The 22,971-nt window shown below is 38.6% G+C and overlaps 2 protein-coding genes across 2 annotated transcripts in view; one reads left to right on the forward strand and one right to left on the reverse strand.

The window, feature by feature from the left end:
- chrm3a (cholinergic receptor, muscarinic 3a) overlaps positions 1 to 22,971 on the forward strand; it is a 102,677-nt gene that overhangs the window by 38,683 nt on the left and 41,023 nt on the right. The gene's annotated exons all lie outside the window — the stretch shown is intronic.
- On the reverse strand, positions 9,548 to 20,781 carry LOC115793581 (uncharacterized). The gene is made up of 12 exons (XM_030748628.1): positions 20,629 to 20,781; positions 19,683 to 19,742; positions 19,305 to 19,361; positions 18,923 to 18,982; positions 14,563 to 14,622; positions 13,415 to 13,474; positions 12,649 to 12,708; positions 11,945 to 12,097; positions 11,691 to 11,744; positions 11,472 to 11,543; positions 11,090 to 11,182; positions 9,548 to 10,978 (listed from the first exon to the last, which is right to left on the reverse strand). Exons 1-12 carry the CDS (start codon positions 20,746 to 20,748, stop codon positions 9,548 to 9,550), a joined length of 2,280 nt encoding a protein of 759 aa, XP_030604488.1. The 5' UTR covers positions 20,749 to 20,781.

A 22,971-nucleotide genomic window follows, 5' to 3' on the forward strand; every position in this document is an offset into this window, starting at 1 on the left:
GTTTGTCATCTCAGAGACTTGTGGTTCATGCTGTGTTTTTGAGCTTTATGTTTCTCACTTTGTTTTCAGTCCTTAATTGGTTTTCTTTTCACTTTCTTTTATTTATTTTAACTCACTTGTTTGGTTTAGACACTAAAAATTACTAGGTTATGTCTAGGAAGTAAAAACTATAAATATGGGAATTTAGATCATTAAACGTGCACATTAAAACAATTATGATTATTGACTGTGTTTCAATGGGACGCCAAGGAGTCCTTTGCCAGCATCCATATGTGCAAAGTTTGGAGTGAGACTTATTATTTGTCATAATGGTTTATTACCATAAACCCAACAATAGCAGCTTTGATAATATTATTTGACACCATGTGAATGGCAATGCGCTGCAGTGTGTGATTTTAAACCAAGCTTTGTAAGCTTCACATACATGGAAAAAGTAGGATCTACAACTTGTATTGGAGTTCATAATTCTTTGTAATTCACTCATCTTCATACCTTCTGTGGCAAAACAAAATATATGCGAACACTCAATAGGAAAGTAAGTATGCTTCAAACAGACATGTTTCTCATCTTTCCAAATAAGAACTTCTTCCAGCCTCTCTGAAATTACTCATTAAATGAATCAGTAACTAGAGGCTTCAAAATGAGCACTTTTCTTCCTTTTCTCTTTTGAACGTTTGTCATATGAGTTTAGTTATTTGGTTTACACAACCCCTTAGGAATGTTTCCACTTAAAAGTCAGTGATAGAAATCTAGGTATCAGTAAACCCTACCCTGTTTTCTTCCCAACTCTGTATCATTGTAATGGTAAATTATTTAATCTTCCACATTATCTAAGCCACTGATAGACAGGAAAGGGTTGTAACTTCTAAGCAAAATACTTTTCGTGCCAGTTTTTATTATGTTTCCACATGTGTGACAGTTATGGTACGTCTGGAAGTTCATCTTTTCCATCTTTTTTTTTTTTTTTAAAGAAAATGTGTAACTTGGAATGAAGGAGGAAAAATCAGATTTTGGGCCATAACGCATTTATTTGTATCCTACTTATAATGACATTTTTCACATGATAAAAATGATGAAGTGATGACAAGGTCAAAGGTCAGCTTCACTGTGATATAATATTCAGCAGAACTTTGTCTAGCCATTATTAAATGTCATAACTCAAAAAACAGAAGTGGAGGTTGACTGGCTGGCAGAGGCATACAACTGCAAGGCAGTGATGGTCGAAGGTTTCAAAGAGAAATTCAAACCAAACACAGGGAACGCCATCTTTTGTCATATCAATCTTTGAGATTCAAAGCTGGTATAGCATCTTCATCATTTGAAGATGTTATACTAGTCTGATCATTATTCTGTTCCTCTGTGAAGGAAATTCTGCTTTGTTCTTGCAATTCTGGCAGTTTTTCTAAAGCTGAGCTGAGGGCTGAAACAAAATGTATATTGTTCTTCTCTAAAAGCCCAGCTCTCTTGTCAGTTGGACCTTCCTAACTTTCTCCTTGATAGTATTTTTCTGTTTCACACCCACTCTCCTCTTTTTCTTTCTTAAACTCATTTAATTTGTCTTTTGCCAGGCCATCCATTGTATGCAGGGTATCCTTAACAATCTAGACCTGATGTGATGCATTGTATGAGGTATAATTTCCAGTATGGAAATCGCTATGACTTCTTTTGATAATGAGTGCCTATATAACAAGGGACCTTCATTCCTGTCGCGCAGTCTTTTTCTCCACCTCTGTGCTGCTCTAAGCTGAAATTTGCCATCTGTTGAACACTTGCAGTGGTAAAAGCATGTAAGACATATTTAATTCTCTCTTTGCCTTGACAGGACAGAAACTAAGAATATTTGTATTTTATGTGAGAAGTGCATATCACCTTTAACTTTAAAGTTGTTATTCTCTATATTTTTACTACTGAAACACCCAATTCCTCATGTGCTTTTCTTTTATCTTCAATTTATGTACTCACTTTCTGATGCTAATTTTTGATTTGTTTCCAACTTCAACTTCACTTGGAACCAAACCTCTCTTCCATTTTTAGGGGTCAAGGTGTCTGAAGATCTGAATTGATGATTCTGGCTTTAATTAGTATAGCCTGTTTTAGTGATATCAGCAATTCTTTACAGGCTATGCTAATCTGTGCCAGAATCAGCAATGCAATTGGGACGGATGCATTTCTCCATGACGTACATTTAGGCTATTTATTGTACTACTCTCATTCTTAATTCTTCTTTTTATTCTTTCTGGTTTTGAGTCAATGCTTTGAAATATAATAGCTCCTTAAGAGGGATGGATATTGGGAAATGTCTTTTATCAAGGGACAGACAAGATATAATTTGTAATAAGCAGAATGAAAAAAAAATACTGTATGGCCTATATGTCCTATGTGCTGAAATTAAATGGCCTTTTTCAGAGATCCACTGGGCAACAACTTGATGAGTGTAAATGTCAAAGATTGTGTCAGCATCTCAACCTTCTTGTTGAGAAAAGAGGTTCACTGGTGTGAAAAAGTGAGAATGACACTAACTCCGGTAGCTGCTATAGTACGCTGTGCTGATGTTTTTCCATTAACCTTGTATGTTAGAGGTGCCTTACCTGTGGTCACTTAATTTAACAGAATGCCACTCCTTTAAGAAAGCCATTATCTTTGTAAAAGCTCATTTGACCTCTAATGATAAATGATTAATACTATATTCTTGAATGCATACTTGGAAAAAAATTCTCTGGAAAGGTTTGATAGTAATTCTCTACATATCAACTGTTTTTTTATTATAATTATTTTTTAACTTTAAAGGACTTGTACTAATCATTTCAAAGCCAGGAGAAAAAGATGAGAAACTCATCACTTCTTTTCATGAGAAAAAAGAAGTACAACCCATGACTGAATATCCATTAGAACCACCTTAAGCAGCAATAACTTGAAGTAATTGTTTTCTGTATGGCTTTATATCGTCTCTCATATCATTGTGGAGGAATTTTGACCCACTCTTCTTTACATCTTTGCTTTCATTCATTGAGTTTTCCAAGCATTCATTTATCACAGCAGTAGGTTCTGAGGTCTGGACTTTGACTGGGGTTTTGCAACACCTTGACTCTTTTCTTTTTCAGCAATTCTGTTGTTGTTTGCTTGGGATCATTGTCCTGTTGCATGACCCAGTTTGGGCCAAGCTTTAGCTGTCGGGCCTCACATTTGACTGTCAAATACTTTGTTATACAGAGGAGTATGAGGTGTTTTCGCTCATATGGTGTGTTTGGTTTTTGCCAAATGTGGTGATGTGAATTGTGGACAGACATCTCTACTTTGGTTTTGTCTGTACAAAAGACATTGTTCCAGAAGTCTTGCGGTTTCTTCAGATGTAACATAGCAAGCCCTGATACTATGTTCTTTTAAGACAAAAGAGTCTTTCTCCTGTGATTCATTATTAAAGAACATGATTAATGGTTTCAAATGCCTTTGTTTAGGCAGTTTTTGACATTGTCCATTAAACAGTCCTAAGTTTAACTTGATATCTGAGTGTTTCTTAGTTTTAGACTAGTCAATTAGTCTAATTTTTTTTCCTTGTTTAGTTGACTAAGAAATTAGTTACCAGGAACATCCCACTTTCAGCACTATTTTTGGCTGGTATATCTTCATTTGACCAGTATATTTAAACTTAACAGTTACCTCTCTGTACTGTATTCTAGTTCACATTATCATTGACACAGTTTGACATTTCTGAACTGGATTCAAATAGCAATCACATACACAGATGTACAGGAAACATGCTTATAGTGCATGCTTACAGTGGGCAAATTGTGGAAGACAATGATCAACAAGAGTCTATGCTCACAAGCAACGTGATCTATTGAGACAAATTTCAAGACCAAACAGAGTACTGTACCTGCTCATAGTGCATTTTCTGTCCCTGTGGAAAAATTTCCCTTTGTGCCACTTTTCTGCCACAGGGCTAGAACATATTGCACATTCCAGTAATAGTGGCATACTGGTAAACTACCTGTAAATCACAGCTCTGAGGAACTGCCATTCCGCAGTGGCCTTTGATTGTCAGGGGAGCAAATGGCACCAGCATCTGGAGGCACTTGGATCTCGCCCTGATGAAAAATGCACACACAGACAGAGAAATGAGCAGATAAACACATGAACACAGGCACTTATGCACACACACACACACACACACTGAGTGCAGCTGGCCTCACACTAACCCTCCAGCCCTCTTTGTTTTGACTGGCTCTGAGAAGGAATATCAATCCACCTGTGCAGGCTTCTCTTTGAAGCAGCTGAGAGAGGAAATCTGCTCTCATTAACATAATCACCCCTAGAGTTTTTCTCATGTACAACCTATTAGGCTTAATGTTTTAAGTAATTTACCATTACTCATTATTTAGCTTTCGTGAGGGACTTGATTAAGTTCCACAGTCGTTCCCTCTGTCTCTCACACACACAGTTTAATCTGAAATTTGCTACATGCTTGAGACTCGGGGTGATTGATCTTGGTGAATTAGTCTACTGCCCACTGTGTCATGTTATCTACATCTATGTTGATGAATGATCTGTCTTTCTGGCTCACAGCAATTAAATTGCATGTTTAAGATTCCATCCATCTTGTAAGGCTGTGTTTAAAACTATAATGCAACTCTTTAAAATCAGACTCACAGAGCTTTGATTTTATAGGAAGCCAATGATTGCATTACTTCCTTCTCTTGTATGAATTTATACCTTAAAAAGTTAATGTTCCCAGTTATCTATTCCCCTGTCAAGCACTTGTTCATTGTTTCTGGAGTGGATAAAATGTTCTAAATTTTCTGGGTAACTGTGTGTAACTTAAAAAAAAAATCAATACACTTTTCACCACCATGCATTTATCTTAAAGTCAAGATAATCTAACTTGCATTTGTATTTGATGTATGTAACACTGGCTCACTTACAGCGTTTTAATAATCCAATAGTTTACATGTTCAGGATAGTGTTAGAAATTTCCTCCATAGTTTGTTACCTGTAATACAGTGATCAACAGTAGCTCTCTTTAAACTTCTCGATAAAATCCCAGTTGAATCTTCTCCATCATCAGAGCGACGAAAGAGAGAAACATGCAGGGCCTCATGAGGTCACCTCTCCACAGTTTTATACACCAGAGCACCAAGCCCCTCCATTTAGCAAAGTAATTCAACTCATTACCTCTGTCTCTCCAAACTGTATGCATGGAAAGTGTTATGCCTGAGCTGCCATAGGCTCTTAAGCTGCCTTGGTTTATGAGGTACCCACTAGTGTGTGGGTGAACAAGCGACTGCACATGCTGAGTGTTTTTCCCCATGTCTCCAAACACTGATAAGGCAATGTGGGGCTCTCTGTTTTGCCTAAAGCTAAATAAATAAACTATAATGCATGTCCAATTTTCACTTTTCATTTGCAAAGAATTTGTAAGTAATTGGAATTCCAGGAATTTGACAGTGCAAGAGAGAAAAACTTGAGTTAGTGAAGATGGATGAGCTGGGTCCTGCAGTATACAACACATTTTTACCCTTCTGTATTTCTACATGTATTTTTATTATTTTCCCGTCATGTTGTTATAAGTTGTTAAATTGGGACCTGCAAGGATTTTGTCTGTTGATTCTGATAAATGAACTCCACGGCCAGGGTCTCGAACCTGCGACTTCAGAGCCACATGGGGCTCGCTTGCAAATTTCTAGTGGCTCCCTGTGGCTTTGACCAAAAAAAAACCCAACATGATTATTAAGATGGAAATCATCAATGATTTTTATTTGTCTTTGCTTAAGTGATTCTTTACATACTATAAAAATATGTAGCCTATAAACCAAATAAAAAAAGTTTTGAGATCATATTCTACATACTGTATATCACCTGACACCTTATTTTCTTAATTTTGCTGAGCCTGTATAGCAGTATTTAGCATGGAAAACACCATGACACATAAATGGATAGCCCCGAGTCCCTGCCTGTGGATTCCAAATACAAATGAAAAGTAGCAGAGGAAAGTGGAGAATTTAAAGTTGCTGAATAGATCATCGCCATCACTGCTGGGCTATTTATATGTGTGATTGGTGGCTAGACTGGAAACTGCCCTTTTTACATGTTTCGTTGTTGATAAAAATAGTCTACTTGTAACATGATACATAGATAGGGCTCAAAGTGGCATCTTAAGTAGAGCTGTACATGCTAATATTTTTATATTTATTTTTTATTTTTTTACATCTATTAGTGATGTTGATGGTTAATTTATACTTAATAGGGTATGTCACCTTCATTATAAGGAAAATGGGTTATGTGATAGTGATTATTGTTTATTGTTATTTATGTCAGAAGATAAATAGACAATATTGCCTTTCTTTGTCTTATGCCATAACAAACTTCTAGTTGTTTAGAATTGCATAGACTGAACAGTTCACACAATAATCCAGAAAATAATGAACACAGTCAGCAACAAGAAGCACTCAAAGAGCACAAACCTCCACCAAGACAACTCATTCTCTCGGCAGTATTTACTTTTAAGGGAATAGTTTTGCATTTGTACATATTCATTCTGTTTTCTTTATTCCTTTTAAATGTATTTTAAGAAGTTTGCAGTGCAGTAAAAATCACATAAGGGTAGTATGACAGATGTTTACTTTGATTACACAAACATTATGTAGGATTAGCTAAGGGATAATAGATATTGGTTTGTAAATAACCGGACATGAATATCTTAAGCTTATTATATAATATTATATCCATCCACTCATCCATCCATCCATCTTCTTCTGCTTATCTGGAGCTGGGTCGCAGGGGCAGCAGCCTAAGTAGAGAAACTCAGACGTCCCTCCCTCTCCCCAGCCACTTCCTCCAGCTTGAGGTGTTCCCAGGCAAGCTGAGTGACATAATCTCTCCAGCTTAGTTTTAAATAGCTCTATATAGCACTATTATTACTTTGACCTTCAGATCAATCTATTGACCTTGAATGACAGGCCAGCTGTCAAATTTCTATATGTTGACAATACCACACTTGTACACACAATTTTCAATTCATAAATCATTACGTTGACCTCAAAGACCTTGGTGGATGAAAGCCAGATTTTAATAGATTAGGTTGACATGACCCCACAATACACCCCTACAAAGTTTTATTAGAATTCATTCAAATCTTTTTGAGCTATCATGTTTTTAGACAGAATGACAGAATTACACACACACACACACACACACACACACACACACACACACACACACACACACACACACACACATACTCCCTTATGTCCCAATTGAGGTCGCATTTCTTAACTCCCAACCTTAGGGGACACTGCTTTCTGTATGGTGTAGCGGGAAGGTTGGAACTGAATTGTACACCTCCAGATTCACAGAAAAGATATATCACTTGAGATTCTCATTTTAGGCTATTTTTCTCCATGCAGTATTTTGACCTTCTCATTGGGGACTGGGAATGCTTAATGTCCCCTTTGGGGTCTTCAGTAATACACAGGTAAACAAACTATTTTATGCCACTTTTGGGGACCTTACTTCCTTTTGGGGTCTTCTGCAATATACACATACACAAACTATTTTATGTTAGTTTTGGGGGCCTTACTTTTCTTAAAGTCTTTCAAAGTAAGTATAACATAATATTATCACTAGACCCCACCCCCACCCACCCCAAATTTTCAGTATACTATTACTGTTCAGTGTCACAATGTAAAAGGTCATATTTTTCTATCCAATCCTACAGTAATTATTTCACAATTCAGTTTGCTAATTTGACAACATGCAAGGGGCTTGCCAGAACTTCAAAGTCAGGTCTCTATTTGTTTTGAAGAAATTACAGCTCTGTCCAACTTGTTGTGCCATAGAATAATTTAAATGTTCTGTGGCTTTTGTTACAACTCTGTTTTAGCAGTTAACATGCACACTATACATGTACAGAAACGTACTACAAAAGAAAATACATGTGGACCACTGAGTGCCTGCTTCAACCAAACTTTAATAAAATAAGAACTTTGCTTCCAAATACATTCAACATGATGTGGATACATAATGAAAACTAAGTTTAAAAACTGTCAACTTAAAAAAAGTTTTTTGTTTTTTGTAACCCCTCAGAATGAGGAAAGGCTTGAGGTAAAAATACACCTAATCACTGAGCCTAAAATTGTTCAAAACATATTCCGAACCATTTTACCTGAAAAACAGAGAACTTAAATGGAACTGAAAATGAACAAACAGCTCTCAGTCCTTTGCACAAGCTCTTCTCTTCAAGGCAGTAATGCGATTTCTAACGTAATTTTTTACCCCAGTCCAGGTTCTGTCTTTGAGTGCATAGGGTTCTGCATTGATGCACCGAATGCAGTCCAGCTTCTGAGGCACCTTGCATGTGTGGATGAAACGCATCATGTGTCTTTCAACTGCACGTACCTCACGGTCTTCCCACTTACGTTTGGAGTTACCTTGGTTGCCTTTGAAGGAAAGATAACAGGCATCAATATACTATTTAAATGTTTGAAATATTAAACGCCTCCCCCCGACCCCCAAATTAATGAATAAATTAATTAATCACAACTATATGATATCACATTGCTGCTTCAACATTCAGTGAGCCATATTTTTTCCATTACAATAGTTTGTCTATGCCAAAAAAGCCAAAACAAATTTATCACTGACCCTTTTTCAAGGGAGGATGGTAACAAGTTGTTGGACCTGAAGAATTCCCTGGTCCAGTGTCTTCATCCTGATCTGTTGTCTCAGTTTCTTGTGTATTTGTGGTCTCCATAGCTGAATGAAGAGACTCACTCTCATCGCTTGAGGAATCCAGATCTTGCAAATCAATTTTTTCTAAAGTTAAAAGAAAACAAACCACCACTAGTGCATTTAATAATAATAATAATGATGATAAAAACCAGTTAAGTAGGCATTACATTTCAGAGCATCTGAGCAAAATGTACACTCCTACCTTCAGGGTCAATTTCAATATCATCGAGTGTTTGGCCTTTGTAATGTGAAAGAGTTCCGTTCTCCACTGCCAAAAGCACTTTGCTCATCTTAGCAAGCTGAAGGGTTCCCTGAGGCAAGCGGTAATACTGCCTGTGCACACGGATGTCATGACCCAGAAAGTCTGCTAGTTGGTCTGCTTCATTTTCTTGAAGATTAAGCACCTGTGACATTGTTGCTATGTGCTTTCGGAGCCTTGTTGATGTTAAGAATTCAGGGTGTTTGGCACCACTCTCCTTTGCAAACATCTGGATACAGTCTCCTCCTCGATAGGCAGATAAAGCTCCTGGTCTAGCAAACATGTAGATGTTCTCTTTGGGGACACCACAAGATTCACGCGTTTCCACAAGGAGCTCCATTGCAGAGACCATGGATGGTTTTAAGAGAACAGGAACGCCTCTCCCTCGTTTTCCACGGATTTCTACTCTGGTGAAGAAATCACACATTTTGTTCTCAAGTGGGGTCAGGCAAGCAGTCATGTCCACATTGATTTCTGACTTTTTTCTATCTTTGAAGGTGGACAACTCCATTCGTGATACCTCTCCTTCTCTTCTTCTGTTAAAAATGATCACTTGAGCAAGTGTTACTTTGGCAAGCATTGCATAGTGGTATATGTAGTGGGCGTCAATCTCAGTACTTTTTCAGCACCAGCTTTAACAGTCTCCATATGACTATCCAAACATTTGACATCATCTGTCAAAGGTAAAATCTGTGGTGCATTCCACTTGGACTCCTTCATAGTTGTTGTTGCACCTCTGGTGATCAGTCCCTTCCATCTAAAATTTTTGATCATCCTAAATTCTCGGGCAAATTGCACAAGGCTTGGGTCTCCGTCTTCTGAGGACAAGTTGTCAGTCTCAACAAGCTCAGAGATAATTCCCAGATTGTTGCCAATTTTTAGAGCCAAGGAAGGTTTCTGGAAGGTATTTCCCTCTGGATTGTACCCAGCCAACTCTTTCACTGCAGATATCAAATGATTGAAGTTCGCAGGATAAATCAGTTCCTCTGCCTTTTGAATGGCAGTATTCTTCCGAGTCGTAAGAAGCAGTCGCCCAAGTTCCCTAAGCCTTTGCCTTATGTAGTCATGTCTGTTCTTTCTTGAGCCATTCAGATCATACAGGTGCTGTCCAAACTGCAGAAGAAGTTGGTCATTTTGAATTAATTGAGTAATTTCATCATATTTCATACAGGAAATAACAGTTTTCAAACCCTCTCCAATGTCACGAGCAACAGCAGTTTTCAGTGCACATTTGGATCGAACTCTCTGCTTCCCATTCTTGGAGTCTTCATTACTTTCTTTCTTTGCTGGGCATCTTCTCATGTGCTTCCACAGTGTTTTCTTAGCATAGAGTCCTTGGCAGTGATAACAGTGAATGAAATCAATGGCACCCCTGGATTTCCTTGGTCTATAGCAGGCCTGGAGCTCACCGGCTCCCCTCTTGACCACACTGGCATTATGGGCAAAGTTTCCATGTCTTCTAAGCATGTTCAACCTATTGCGTCTCTCTCTTGAATTTTTGGGATATTGAAAGGCAAGAGCAACCTCTTCTACATTTTTATGTACAGCCTCCAGGTGTCGTGCAAGTTTTGATGTGGGTTGGAGACAATACAGACAATAGTTTCTCTTATTATACACACGGCGATTTCCAGACTTTAAAGGTGGTAACACTCTGATTGAGTCCGAAATCTCTTCAACTCTGCTTTTCTTTGGTGTACTTTCATTGCTATTTGTTGCACTTTGGGATAAGAACCTTCTCTTTCTTGGAGTTTCAGAGATCTTCTTCTTAGGACTAATGGTAACATTTCTATTCACTGAAATTTCTGAAGAAATATCTTGTTTTGATGGCGATAAATGGGGGTATCGCAGAGAAGGCAGAGGCTTCTTTGCAATTGGATTAAGAGGCACATCTTCGTCTTTCTGAGAGGAACTTCCTTCAGAGTCTGGAATATAATCAGCATCACTATAGTCTGTGTAATCAGATTCATCAAAAGATGTTTCTGTATATGTAGAGACCTTAAGGAAAAATAACATCGATTTAATATTTAGGGCATAAGTGAAGCATTTGGGTTTGAAAAGTTTAAAAGTGAAAGCCATTTAAAGATCAACAGTAATATAAAAAAATACCTGTTTTTGTCTTGATGGCCTCTTTTTTAAGTATTCAACAGAGCAATTTTCAGGTTGAATTGGTGATGTGGAAAATACAGAAGGAACTCTTGCCTTAAATAAGGATTAACAAAAGATTGAGTGTCTAGAAATATTATAATTATTATAATTTATTATTGTGGACTAAAAATCCAAATAAGGAAATAGTAAAGTAATAGAAAAGTAAAAACAATAAAAGTAATAAAAGTAATACTGGTACAACAAAAAATTCAAACTGTACATTTCTTTTTTGAATATGCCTTTTGTTTTTTGAAGGAGATGAAAAGGAATAATAACACTGAAGTAGACTGAACAACAATGAACTATGTTAAATTTAAAGACTTGTTACCAGACTTTCGGTTACCTGCTGCTCTTTTTCCAATCTTTCGCTGGTCCTTAATTCCTCCAAGAAGGAACTATCAGATGAAGGTAGTGGCTATGAAGATTAAAAAAAAAATGCATTATATAGTAGACAAATATTTGACATAAATCTTTTTGTCATTACATCACAATTCATACACTACCTGTCCCACTCATCAAACATCTGAATATCCCTTTTATAGGCTGCAAGTTGTAATGGTACCTGAATATCATGCTGAGAACTCATGTCAGTAGTATTTTCAGGCTGGGATTTTAGCTGTGAACAAGAACGTAAAATGGCATGTTAGTTTGTAAAAGAGAAAATCAAATCAGCAACAACTTTAAATATAAACGCTGCCCGGCCAGAGTGTTGCATGTCCAGTACACTTAACATAAGAAATGTCGTCATCCATTATAAAAAATATATATTCAAGCCTGTTTGTACACACTTGCTAAATAATCAAGTACAGTACTCACAAGAGCATCCAGTTTTGCCAGTTCCTGTGCTAGTTTTGCACGTTTCATTAAAATCATGGTGTAATGTTTTTCTTTAGCATTATGCTCCTCCGCTGCCATTCTGTGACGTTTCAGGCATTTCTCATGATGCTGCCGCAGCTTGGTTAACCGTGACTAAATAATTAAAAAAGAAAAAAAAAAAAGAGAAAAAAAGAAACAGTCATCTAGTTTGTATATTTTATTCAACTGAAAAAAGACATCTAATTTCACAAATGGATTGTTACCACACAATTATTACCATTCTAATCCATTAATTACTTTTGAAGAAAAACTACTGTAACTTTGAAGCATTTGTTAAATCAATTTCAAGTTCTTGTTTAAAAATGTTATTGGTTAAGCATCACTAAAGAGACAAAAATCTACAGTGAAATCTCTTTAGTGTTCATTTTGCTCCTGATTTTGATTGGTCAATGTCTTGTCTTTCGAAATCAATGCCAAAATGAAGGCTGTTAGAACATCACGGTCAATAACTGGATGAAATCTGTGGAATTTACTTAGACAGAAACTTTTTAAATGACTGAAAAATTAAGTTTACTGTACTGCTTGATAACTAGGATTTATTTCTTTATCTTTTGGTAAAGTGGCTCGAGACGTCATTTGTTGTGAATTAGAGCTATATAAATAACCTAAATTCAATTAGATTGATTTGTGAAGATGAAACTTGCCTGATGGCGGTGTTCATCATTGCCAGTTTGGTTGCTCACTTCAGGGGTAGAAGATTTGTCCTGAAAACAAAAACATAACTTCATTAAAATCTACCAAAACATATCCAGATATAGTCCCCAGCACACCTCACTTTATTGACTTTTGGGGACGTTTCTAACACAAATACACTCTCCTTTAACCTAAATGAGGACAATCAAAAAGAAAGTCTACTGAGGGAATGGATAAAACCATGAACCCTCTGATTACTAAAAATCTGCTGCTATTAAGGCACGTTTTATTTTTTTAGAATAGATTTCTTCATTTTGGTCCTGATTTGGATTGGTATATGTCCTGTATTTTTAAATCTTAGACATACTGAAGGACTTGTGCAGATGAAACGTACCTGATGGCGGTGTTCATCATTGCCAGTTTGGTTGCTGACTTCAGGGGAAGAAGATTTGTCCTGAAAACAAAGACATAACTTCATTAAAATCTACCAAAACTTATCCAGATATAGTCCCCAGCACGCCTCACTTTATTGACTTTTGGGGACGTTTCTAACACAAATACACTCTCCTTTAACCTAAATGAGGACAATCAAAGAGAAAGTCCACTGAGGGAATAGATAAAACCATGAACCCTCTGATTACTAAAAATCTGCTGCTGTTAAGGCATGTTTTATGATTTTAGGATAGATTACTTCATCTAGGTCCTGATTTGGATTGGTATATGTCCTGTATTTTTAAATCTTAGACATACTGAAGGACTTGTGCAGATGAAACGTACCTGATGGCGGTGTTCATCATTGCCAGTTTGGTTGCTGACTTCAGGGGAAGAAGATTTGTCCTGAAAACAAAGACATAACTTCATTAAAATCTACCAAAACTTATCCAGATATAGTCCCCAGCACGCCTCACTTTATTGACTTTTGGGGACGTTTCTAACACAAATACACTCTCCTTTAACCTAAATGAGGACAATCATAGAGAAAGTCTACTGAAGGAATGGATAAAACCATGAACCCTCTGATTACTAAAAATCTGCTGCTGTTAAGGCATGTTTTATGATTTTAGGATAGATTACTTCATCTAGGTCCTGATTTGGATTGGTATATGTCCTGTATTTTTAAATCTTAGACATACTGAAGGACTTGTGCAGATGAAACTTACCTGAGCGCAGTGTTCATCATTGCCAGTTTGGTTGCTCACTTCAGGGGAAGAAGATTTCTCCTGAAAACAAAAACATAACTTCATTAAAAAGTACCAAAACATATCTAGACATAGTCCCCAGCACGCCTCACTTTATCGACTTTTGGGGATTTTTCTAACACAAATACACTCTCCTTTAACCTAAATGAGGACAATCAAAGAGAAAGTCTACTGACGGAATGGATAAAACCATGAACCCTCTGATTACTAAAAATCTGCTGCTGTTAAGGCATGTTTTATGATTTTAGGATAGATTTCTTCATCTAGGTCCTGATTTGGATTGGTTTATGTCTTGTATTTTTAAATCTTAAACATACTGAAGGACTTGTGCAGATGAAACTTACCTGAGCGCAGTGTTCATCATTGCCAGTTTGGTTGCTAACTTCAGGGGAAGAAGATTTCTCATGAAAACAAAAACATAACTTCATTAAAAAGTACCAAAACATATCTAGACATAGTCCCCAGCACGCCTCACTTTATCGACTTTTGGGGATGTTTCTAACACAAATACACTCTCCTTTAACCTAAATGAGGACAGTCAAAGAGAAAGTCTACTGAGGGAATGGATAAAACCATGAACCCTCTGATTACTAGAAATCTGCTGCTGTTAAGGCATGTTTTATGATTTTAGGATATATTTCTTCATCTAGGTTCTGATTTGGACTGGTGTATGTCCTGTATTTTTAATCTTAAACATACTGAAGGACTTGTGCAGATGAAACTTACCTGATCGTGATGTTCATCATTGCCGGTTTGGTTGCTGACTTCAGGGGTAGAAGATTTGTCCTTAAAAGAATGACATAAATTAATTAAAAACTACCAAAATATATTCAGATATAGTCCCCAGCACGCCTCACTTTATTGACTTTTGGGGACATTTCTAACACAAATACACTCTCCTTTAACCTAAATGAGGACAATCATAGAGAAAGTCTACTGAAGGAATGGATAAAACCATGAACCCTCTGATTACTAAAAATCTGTTGCTGTTAAGGCATGTTTTATGATTTTAGGATAGATTACTTCATCTCGGTCCTGATTTGGATTGGTATATGTCCTGTATTTTTAAATCTTAAACATACTGAAGGACTTGTGCAGATGAAACTTACCTGATCGTGATGTTCATCATTGCCGGTTTGGTTGCTGACTTCAGGGGAAGAAGATTTGTCCTGAAAACAAAGACATAACTTCATTAAAATCTACCAAAACATATCCAGATATAGTCCCCAGCACGCCTCACTTTATTGACTTTTGGGGACGTTTCTAACACAAATACACTCTCCTTTAACCTAAATGAGGACAATCAAAGAGAAAGTCCACTGAGGGAATAGATAAAACCATGAACCCTCTGATTACTAAAAATCTGCTGCTGTTAAGGCATGTTTTATGATTTTAGGATAGATTTCTTCATCTAGGTCCTGATTTGGATTGGTTTATGTCCTGTATTTTAAATCTTAAACATACTGAAGGACTTGTGCAGATGAAACTTACCTGATGGCGGTGTTCATCATTGCCAGTTGGTTGCTGACTTCAGGGGAAGAAGATTTCTCCTGAAAACAAATACATAACTTCATTAAAATGTACCAAAACATATCTAGACATAGTCCCCAGCACGCCTCACTTTATTGAGTTTTGGGGACATTTCTAACACAAATACACTCTCCTTCATATCTCCTTCATATCAATATCAAGATGGCGCCGGTGAGGTCAGCAGCCGTCGTACCTGCTCCTACGCTTTGTTTGTATATATTAGGTTAGCTTTAATTCTCGATTTTATAATTCCGCCTGCTCTGTGTCATATCACGTATGACAGACAGACTCTTTTTAATATCAGAATACAGCACTCTGGCTGTATTCTGACACCTTTTTCTCCCGACCCGGCTTGGCCCCAGGAGATACTGCGTTTCCAGTGGGCCAGCTCAAACAAAGGACGGCGCGGAGCACCCAGGTCACGGACAAGGCCCCGAGGGAAAAGAGCCGGTGTAAGAGAGAGGCTGAGGCGCAGAGCGCACCAAACGCCACTGCCGAGCATCCTGTTGGCTAATGTCCAGTCACTGGATAACAAGCTGGACGAACTCAGGGCCAGGATACAGTTTCAGAGGGACATAAGGGACTGCAACATCATCTGTCTCACGGAGACATGGCTGACCCCCCTCATACCGGACCACGCCGTACAGCCGTCGGAGTTCTTCAGTGTTCATTGCACGGACAGAACGAGTGAGTCTGGAAAATCAAGAGGAGGAGGTGTGTGCCTAATGATTAATAACAACTGGTGTGACAGTAGGAATGTTGTCCCTCTGAAACAATCATGTTCACCTAACCTGGAGCTCCTAACCCTGAAATGCCGCGCCCACTACCTGCCCCGCGAGTTCACTTCGGTCATCTTCAGCGCCGTCTATATTCCACCTCAGGCGGACACAAACACTGCACTATCCGAGCTACATGAGGCGATTTCCACCTATCAGGCTAACCAGCGTGATGCGGCTCTCATCGTAGCCGGGGACTTTAACAGTGCAAACTTGAAAAAGCTGATACCGGAGTTGATTCAACACATCGACTGCCCCACCAGAGGAGAGAGGACCCTAGACCACTGCTACTGTCCATTCAAAGAGGGCTACAAAGCAAAGCCTCTTCCGCCTTTTGGGAAGTCTGACCACACCGCTGTCCTTCTCATGCCGAAATACAAACAACGGCTCAGGCAGGAACCCCCTGCTGTGAGAGAAGTGACACGGTGGTCTGATCAAACAGAGGCCGCTCTGCAGGGTGCGTTGGATTCAACCGACTGGGACATGTTTCGCAGCAGCGCGGGCGGAGACATCGAGGAGTTTACGGAAACTGTTGTGGGATTTATTGGGCAAGTTGTTGATGACACTTCACTAAGGAGGACCATCAGGACTTTTCCCAACCAGACGCCGTGGGTGGATAATCTGTCCGCGACGCCCTGAGGTCCCGCACCGTTGCCTACAACTCCGGCCTCGCCTCTGGGAACATGGAGGACTACAAGGTTGCATCATACAACGTCCGCAGAGCGGTGAAAGAGGCTAAACATCGCTACGGCCGCAGACTGGAACAGCAACTACAACAGTCTGACTCCAGGGGACTGTGGCAGGGACTACGCACCATCACGGACTACAAAGCACCACACACACACCCGGTGAGTGCCGACGGTTCTCTGGCTGATGAACTCAACATCTTCTTTGCGCGCTTTGAGTCGGGAAGCCGACAGCCCGCTGCGCTCCCGGCCGGAGGGGCGGAGACACTCACTGTGACGGAGCGCGACGTGAGGAGGGCGTTTAGACGTGTAAACACTAGGAAAGCGGCTGGACCAGACGGTATTAGTGGACGTGTCCTTAAGACCTGCGCTGACCAGCTGGCACCTGTGTTTACACTGATATTCAACCTCTCACTGAAACTGTGTGTGATTCCCACCTGCTTTAAAAAGTCCATCATAGTCCCTGTCCCAAAGAAACCACACCCCAGCAGCCCCAATGACTTCAGGCCCATAGCGCTCACCTCTGTGGTGATGAAGTGTTTTGAGAGACTCATCAAGACATTCATCACCTCCTCACTGCCCACCACCCTCGACCCACTATAGTTTGCATACCGGCCAGACAGATCCACAGATGACGCCATATCCTTCCTCCTCCACAAGACCCTTTCACACATAGACACTGGTAAGGGGAACTATGTGAGAGTGCTGTTTGTAGATTACAGCTCAGCATTCAACACCATAGTTCCCTCCAGGCTGGTCTCTAAGCTGCTGGACCTGGGCCTGGGCCCATCCCTGTACAGGTGGGTTCACAGCTTCCTGACCAGCAGACCACAGGTGGTACGAGTGGGTCACCTCACCTCATCCTCCCTCACCCTCAACACTGGATCCCCCAAGGCTGTGTGCTCAGCCCTCTGCTGTACTCACTGTACACCCATGACTGCGAGGCCACGTCAGAGTCCAACGTCATCATCAAGTTTGCTGACGACACTGCTGTTGTGGGACTAATCTCTCACAATGAGGAGACAGCCTACAGGAGAGAGGTCTCCCGCCTGGAGAACTGGTGCCAGGAGAACCACCTCCTGCTCAACGTCAGCAAAACGAAGGAACTGATTGTGGACTTCAGCAGGAAGCAGCAGAGGGACTACCATCCACTTGTCATCAGTGGTGCTGAGGTGGAAAGAGTGGACACTTTCAAATACCTGGGAGTGACCATCTCACAGGACCTGTCCTGGACTCATCACATAAACATCACTGTGAAGAAGGCCAGACAGCATCTCTACCTCCTCAGGCGGCTGAGAGACTTCACGCTCCCACTCAAGGTGCTCAGGCACTTTTACACCTGCACCATCGAGAGCATCATGCGTGGGAGCATCACCACCTGGATGGGAAACTGCACCAAGCAGGACTTCATGGCCCTAAAAAGGGTGGTTCGTTCAGCTGAACGGACCATCAGAACCACCCTCCCCAACCTGCAGGACATTTACACCAAGCAGTGCAGGCTGAGGGCCATGAAGATCCTAAAACAGCCCAGCCACCCCGGACACTCTCTCTTCTCCCTGCTCCCATCAGGCCGGCGTTACCGCTGCCTGAGGGCTAAGACTGAAAGGTTGAAGAAGAGTTTTTACCCACAAGCCATCCGTCTGCTCAACTCTGAGCCCTAACTGGACCATTATTGCACAATGTAAATATTATAATTTATAAAAGTGTGTATAGTGTATAGTATATAGAGTATAGTGTATAGTGTGAATTACTTTTTTTTTTTTTTATTATTATTATTTATATGTTTGTGTATATATGGTTGCAGGTACAAATACATTTCACTGTGCATTGTACTGTGTATAACTGCATGTGACAAATAAACACTATCTTATCTTAATCTTAATCCTTTAACCTAAATGAGGACAATCAAAGAGAAAGTCCACTGAGGGAATAGATAAAACCATGAACCCTCTGATTACTCAAAATCTGCTGCTGTTAAGGCATGTTTTATGATTTTAGGATAGATTACTTCATCTAGGTCCTGATTTGGATTGGTATATGTCCAGTATTTTTAAATCTTAGACAGACTGAAGGACTTGTGCAGATGAAACTTACCTGATGGCGGTGTTCATCATTGCCGGTTTGGTTGCTGACTTCAGGGGTAGAAGACTTGTCCTGAAAACAAAGACATAACTTCATTAAAATCTACCAAAACATATCCAGATATAGTCCCCAGCACGCCTCACTTTATCGACTTTTGGGGACGTTTCTAACACAAATACACTCTCCTTTAACCTAAATGAGGACAATCAAAGAGAAAGTCCACTGAGGAATAGATAAAACCATGAACCCTCTGATTACTAAAAATCTGCTGCTGTTAAGGCATGTTTTATGATTTTAGGATAGATTTCTTCATCTAGGTCCTGATTTGGATTGGTTTATGTCTTGTATTTTTAAATCTTAAACATACTGAAGGACTTGTGCAGATGAAACTTACCTGAGCGCAGTGTTCATCATTGCCAGTTTGGTTGCTCACTTCAGGGGTGGATTTGTCCTTAAAAGAATGACATAAATTCATTAAAAACTACCAAAACATATCCAGATATAGTCCCCAGCACGCCTCACTTTATTGACTTTTGGGGACATTCTAACACAAATACACTCTCCTTTAACCTAAATGAGGACAATCACAGAGAAAGTCTACTGAGGGAATGGATAAAACCATGAACCCTCTGATTACTAAAAATCTGCTGCTGTTAAGGCATGTTTTATGATTTTAGGATAGATTACTTCATCTAGGTCCTGATTAGATTGGTATATGACCTGTATTTTTAAAACTTAGACATACTGAAGGACTTGTGCAGATGAAACGTACCTGATGGCGGTGTTCATCATTGCCAGTTTGATTGCTGACTTCAGGGGTAGAAGATTTGTCCTGAAAACAAAGACATAACTTCATTAAAATCTACCAAAACATATCCAGATATAGTCCCCAGCACGCCTCACTTTATTGACTTTTGGGGACGTTTCTAACACAAATACACTCTCCTTTAACCTAGATGAGGACAATAAATCAAAATCCGCTGAGGGCACTGATAAATAAAATTAACTCTCTGATTTTTAAAGAATTGCTTGTATTAAGGTATGCTCCATGACTTTTGGATAGATTTCTCTGTCTCTGTACTGATACTGATTGGTAGGTTTTCTGTTGTTTTAAAACATTGACATAATGAAGGATTTGAGAACATCATGCTTACAAGAGTGTGGGTTGTTTTGGACAATAAATAATAGATTCTTTGGTGATGCAGTAGTTGTTATGATTTGGCCATGGATTTCTTCATCCAAATTTGAATTCTAAATTGCTCTGTATCCTGTCTTTTCCAAGTGACATGAGGATTCAGAACATTGCATTTACCTGCATTCATTTGTTGTCATCTACTGCTACTAGAAAGTTAATAAATAAAACCAAAAATCTCAAGAGCCTATAATTGCAGTCTGTGACTATGCAAAACAATTTTTTTGTGCTGAATATATCTTTTATTTAAACTATCAGATAGAGAACTATTTACATGTGTAGAGTTAATTTATACTATGGGCCATTCAAACATCAGCAAAGCAATTGCCAAATGTGTACTGACATTCAAAACACTGATACCTAGTCAAAATAAAAACAAGACTTTAAATCTCAGTGTTAAAAATAAGAACACCTTGATCTGAAGAATTTTTATGTGTTTTAAATGCACAGTTATGTATATGTTTGAGTCAATTAAAATATGGCAAAACATATCTCATTTTACATTGTGTGCAGTAAATTGGCTTACCATCTTGCGCCAAGGCCAATCAGCTTTTCCGTAGTTATAAGTTATTTCTTCTCCTGGTTCAATGTCTCGGAGGGCAAACAGGCAAAGATGTGGTATCCCTTCAACTTCAACTGTTTTCATCTTACAGTTAGGCCTTCGGTGGTCATCGTTCACTAGTCGTCCAGTGACTTGTCTTCAATAGAAGCATCAATGCTTGAAGAAAACAGCATCAACATCAGAGTAAATCAGTAAGATGTATATCAGATGTCTATATCAAATGAATTACAGGTAGTTGCTAAAATTGTATTGTATTACCTTTGCATAGTTTTAAGATCTTGGGACAACCCATTTTAAAAGTATAACATAGGTCCATAATATATTGTAATATGAAATATATCTTACCACCAGCAGGTCCCTTTCCATTTGAAATCAAACAAAAAACTTCCACTGTATCATTGAATTTATCTCTTTGAAGTAAGGATCCACTTTAGAAAGCTTTCCACGGTATTCAAGGATAAAATCTCCCTGTTTGAAAAGCTGTGTGGCAATTACACCACGACCTTTAAAAGAAGAAAATATTGGTCTTTTTTTTAAAAAGTTTATTGGTGATCTAACTTTGCAAATGTAAAAATGACACCATAACCTTGCATGGGTTGATGAACTGTTCTGTTAGACCAGTCTTGTCAATTTTCAGCTTAATATAGTATTCTGCGTCATGTTGAGGTTGAACTCTTCTTCTCCTTATAGATGTTTTCATTGTTACTATCAAACCTGTTTTCTCTCTGTAAAGAGGGATTTAAAAACCTTGTTATTCCCCTGGTTCCCTATCAAAGCGCATGATAAACATTGCTCAAGCAGAAATAGCAGATGGAACTATATAGAGTATTATATACTTTTAAAGATTACATATTACGTTGAATTTAACATTTCTACTTTTAAGTTACAGTTCACTGCAAAGCCCAGAAGATAAATAGACCCTGCAGCTTATGTGTGTCACATTGTTTAAAGAAAAAAATGATAGTGCTGTGCATGATGCTCAGGGAGTTTGCTGTTTAATTAGCACCTCTTAATTAACCTCATGGTTAGCTTGCACATTAATTTGTAAGGCTGCTAATAAACTTATGTTTTCAAATTGGAATCATCATAGCATAGAAAGCTAAAATGACCTAAACTATTTAAAGTTTGTTTGTCAAAGACCAAGTTTAACCAAAAAAGCCTTAGCTAAGCTAAACGAAGCTAAGTTAAGCTAAGCGAAGCTAATTTAAGCTAAGCGAAGCTGATTTAAGCTAAGCGAAGCTAAGCGAAGCTAAGCTAAGCAGCTCTGAATGTCTAATTTACATGTGGCTAACTAATTCCGGCTAATTAGCTTAAACTCATTTTCTAAATTTTCAAGGGCACACCTAGCTAACTAACAGAGAGTCAGAAAAAAAAACCATCAGGGGAAAAATACTGAAATTTCATGTTTTGGTAGATTTTGCTTTTCAGACACTACCTTGTTATAAAAAATTGGTCTAAAGGTCTAAATCTACTTTTCATACCTTTAAACTTGCTCCACATGCTGCTGCTCTCCAGTGCTCACCGCCATGACTGTAGCAAAGGCCTACTGTGACATTGAGGCCTGACCATACCTCCTCGCCCCTCCCCTGCTGTCCTTCCCTCTTGCTGTAAGGACAGCAGGGCCAATAAAAAAAAACCAAAAATCTTTTGTTTGCAAAAACAATCCAACTGTTGCCTTAAGTATCACTTTTATATTTTAAATGTTTTAATAATATGGCTTTACTTATTTATTGTTGTTGATGTTATTGCTCCATTTTATCAAAACAGTGTAACAATATGTAAAGAGTAATATTAGGTCGTAATTATATTCTATCTTAGATTGAAATAGTTTTTTACATATTCAAATAAAGTTGATAAGTAAAATTAAATAAATAAAAATAAATTACAGAACTACATTGCTAATAAATAAAAGAAGCTAAATAAAGAGTTTAGCATGTAGTCCAGGAGTCACCAACCTTTGGCTGCTAAGAGCTACTTCGTGGGTACTAAGTGATACGAAGGGCTACCAAATTGATACATACAGCTTTTTAAAAATTATATCACTTAATGATTTATCTAATTTTGGAACAACTCCACGGGCTACTCATACTACTTGGTGCCCAGGGAGAACCAGGTTGGTGACTCCTGATGTAGTCATTTAAATTCTGGGATATTGGTATGTTCAATTAAGTACAAGAAGAAGAAGAAGAAGAAGAAGAAGAAGAAGAAACAGCCTTTATTGTCCCACAGAGGGGAAATTTGGGTGTAACAGCCAGCCGCAGTTATTATAAATATAAATAAAAATATAACAATTTACACTATTAAGAA

This window comes from Archocentrus centrarchus, chromosome 15, assembly GCF_007364275.1.
Source record: "Archocentrus centrarchus isolate MPI-CPG fArcCen1 chromosome 15, fArcCen1, whole genome shotgun sequence".
NCBI classification, from domain to species: domain Eukaryota; kingdom Metazoa; phylum Chordata; class Actinopteri; order Cichliformes; family Cichlidae; genus Archocentrus; species Archocentrus centrarchus.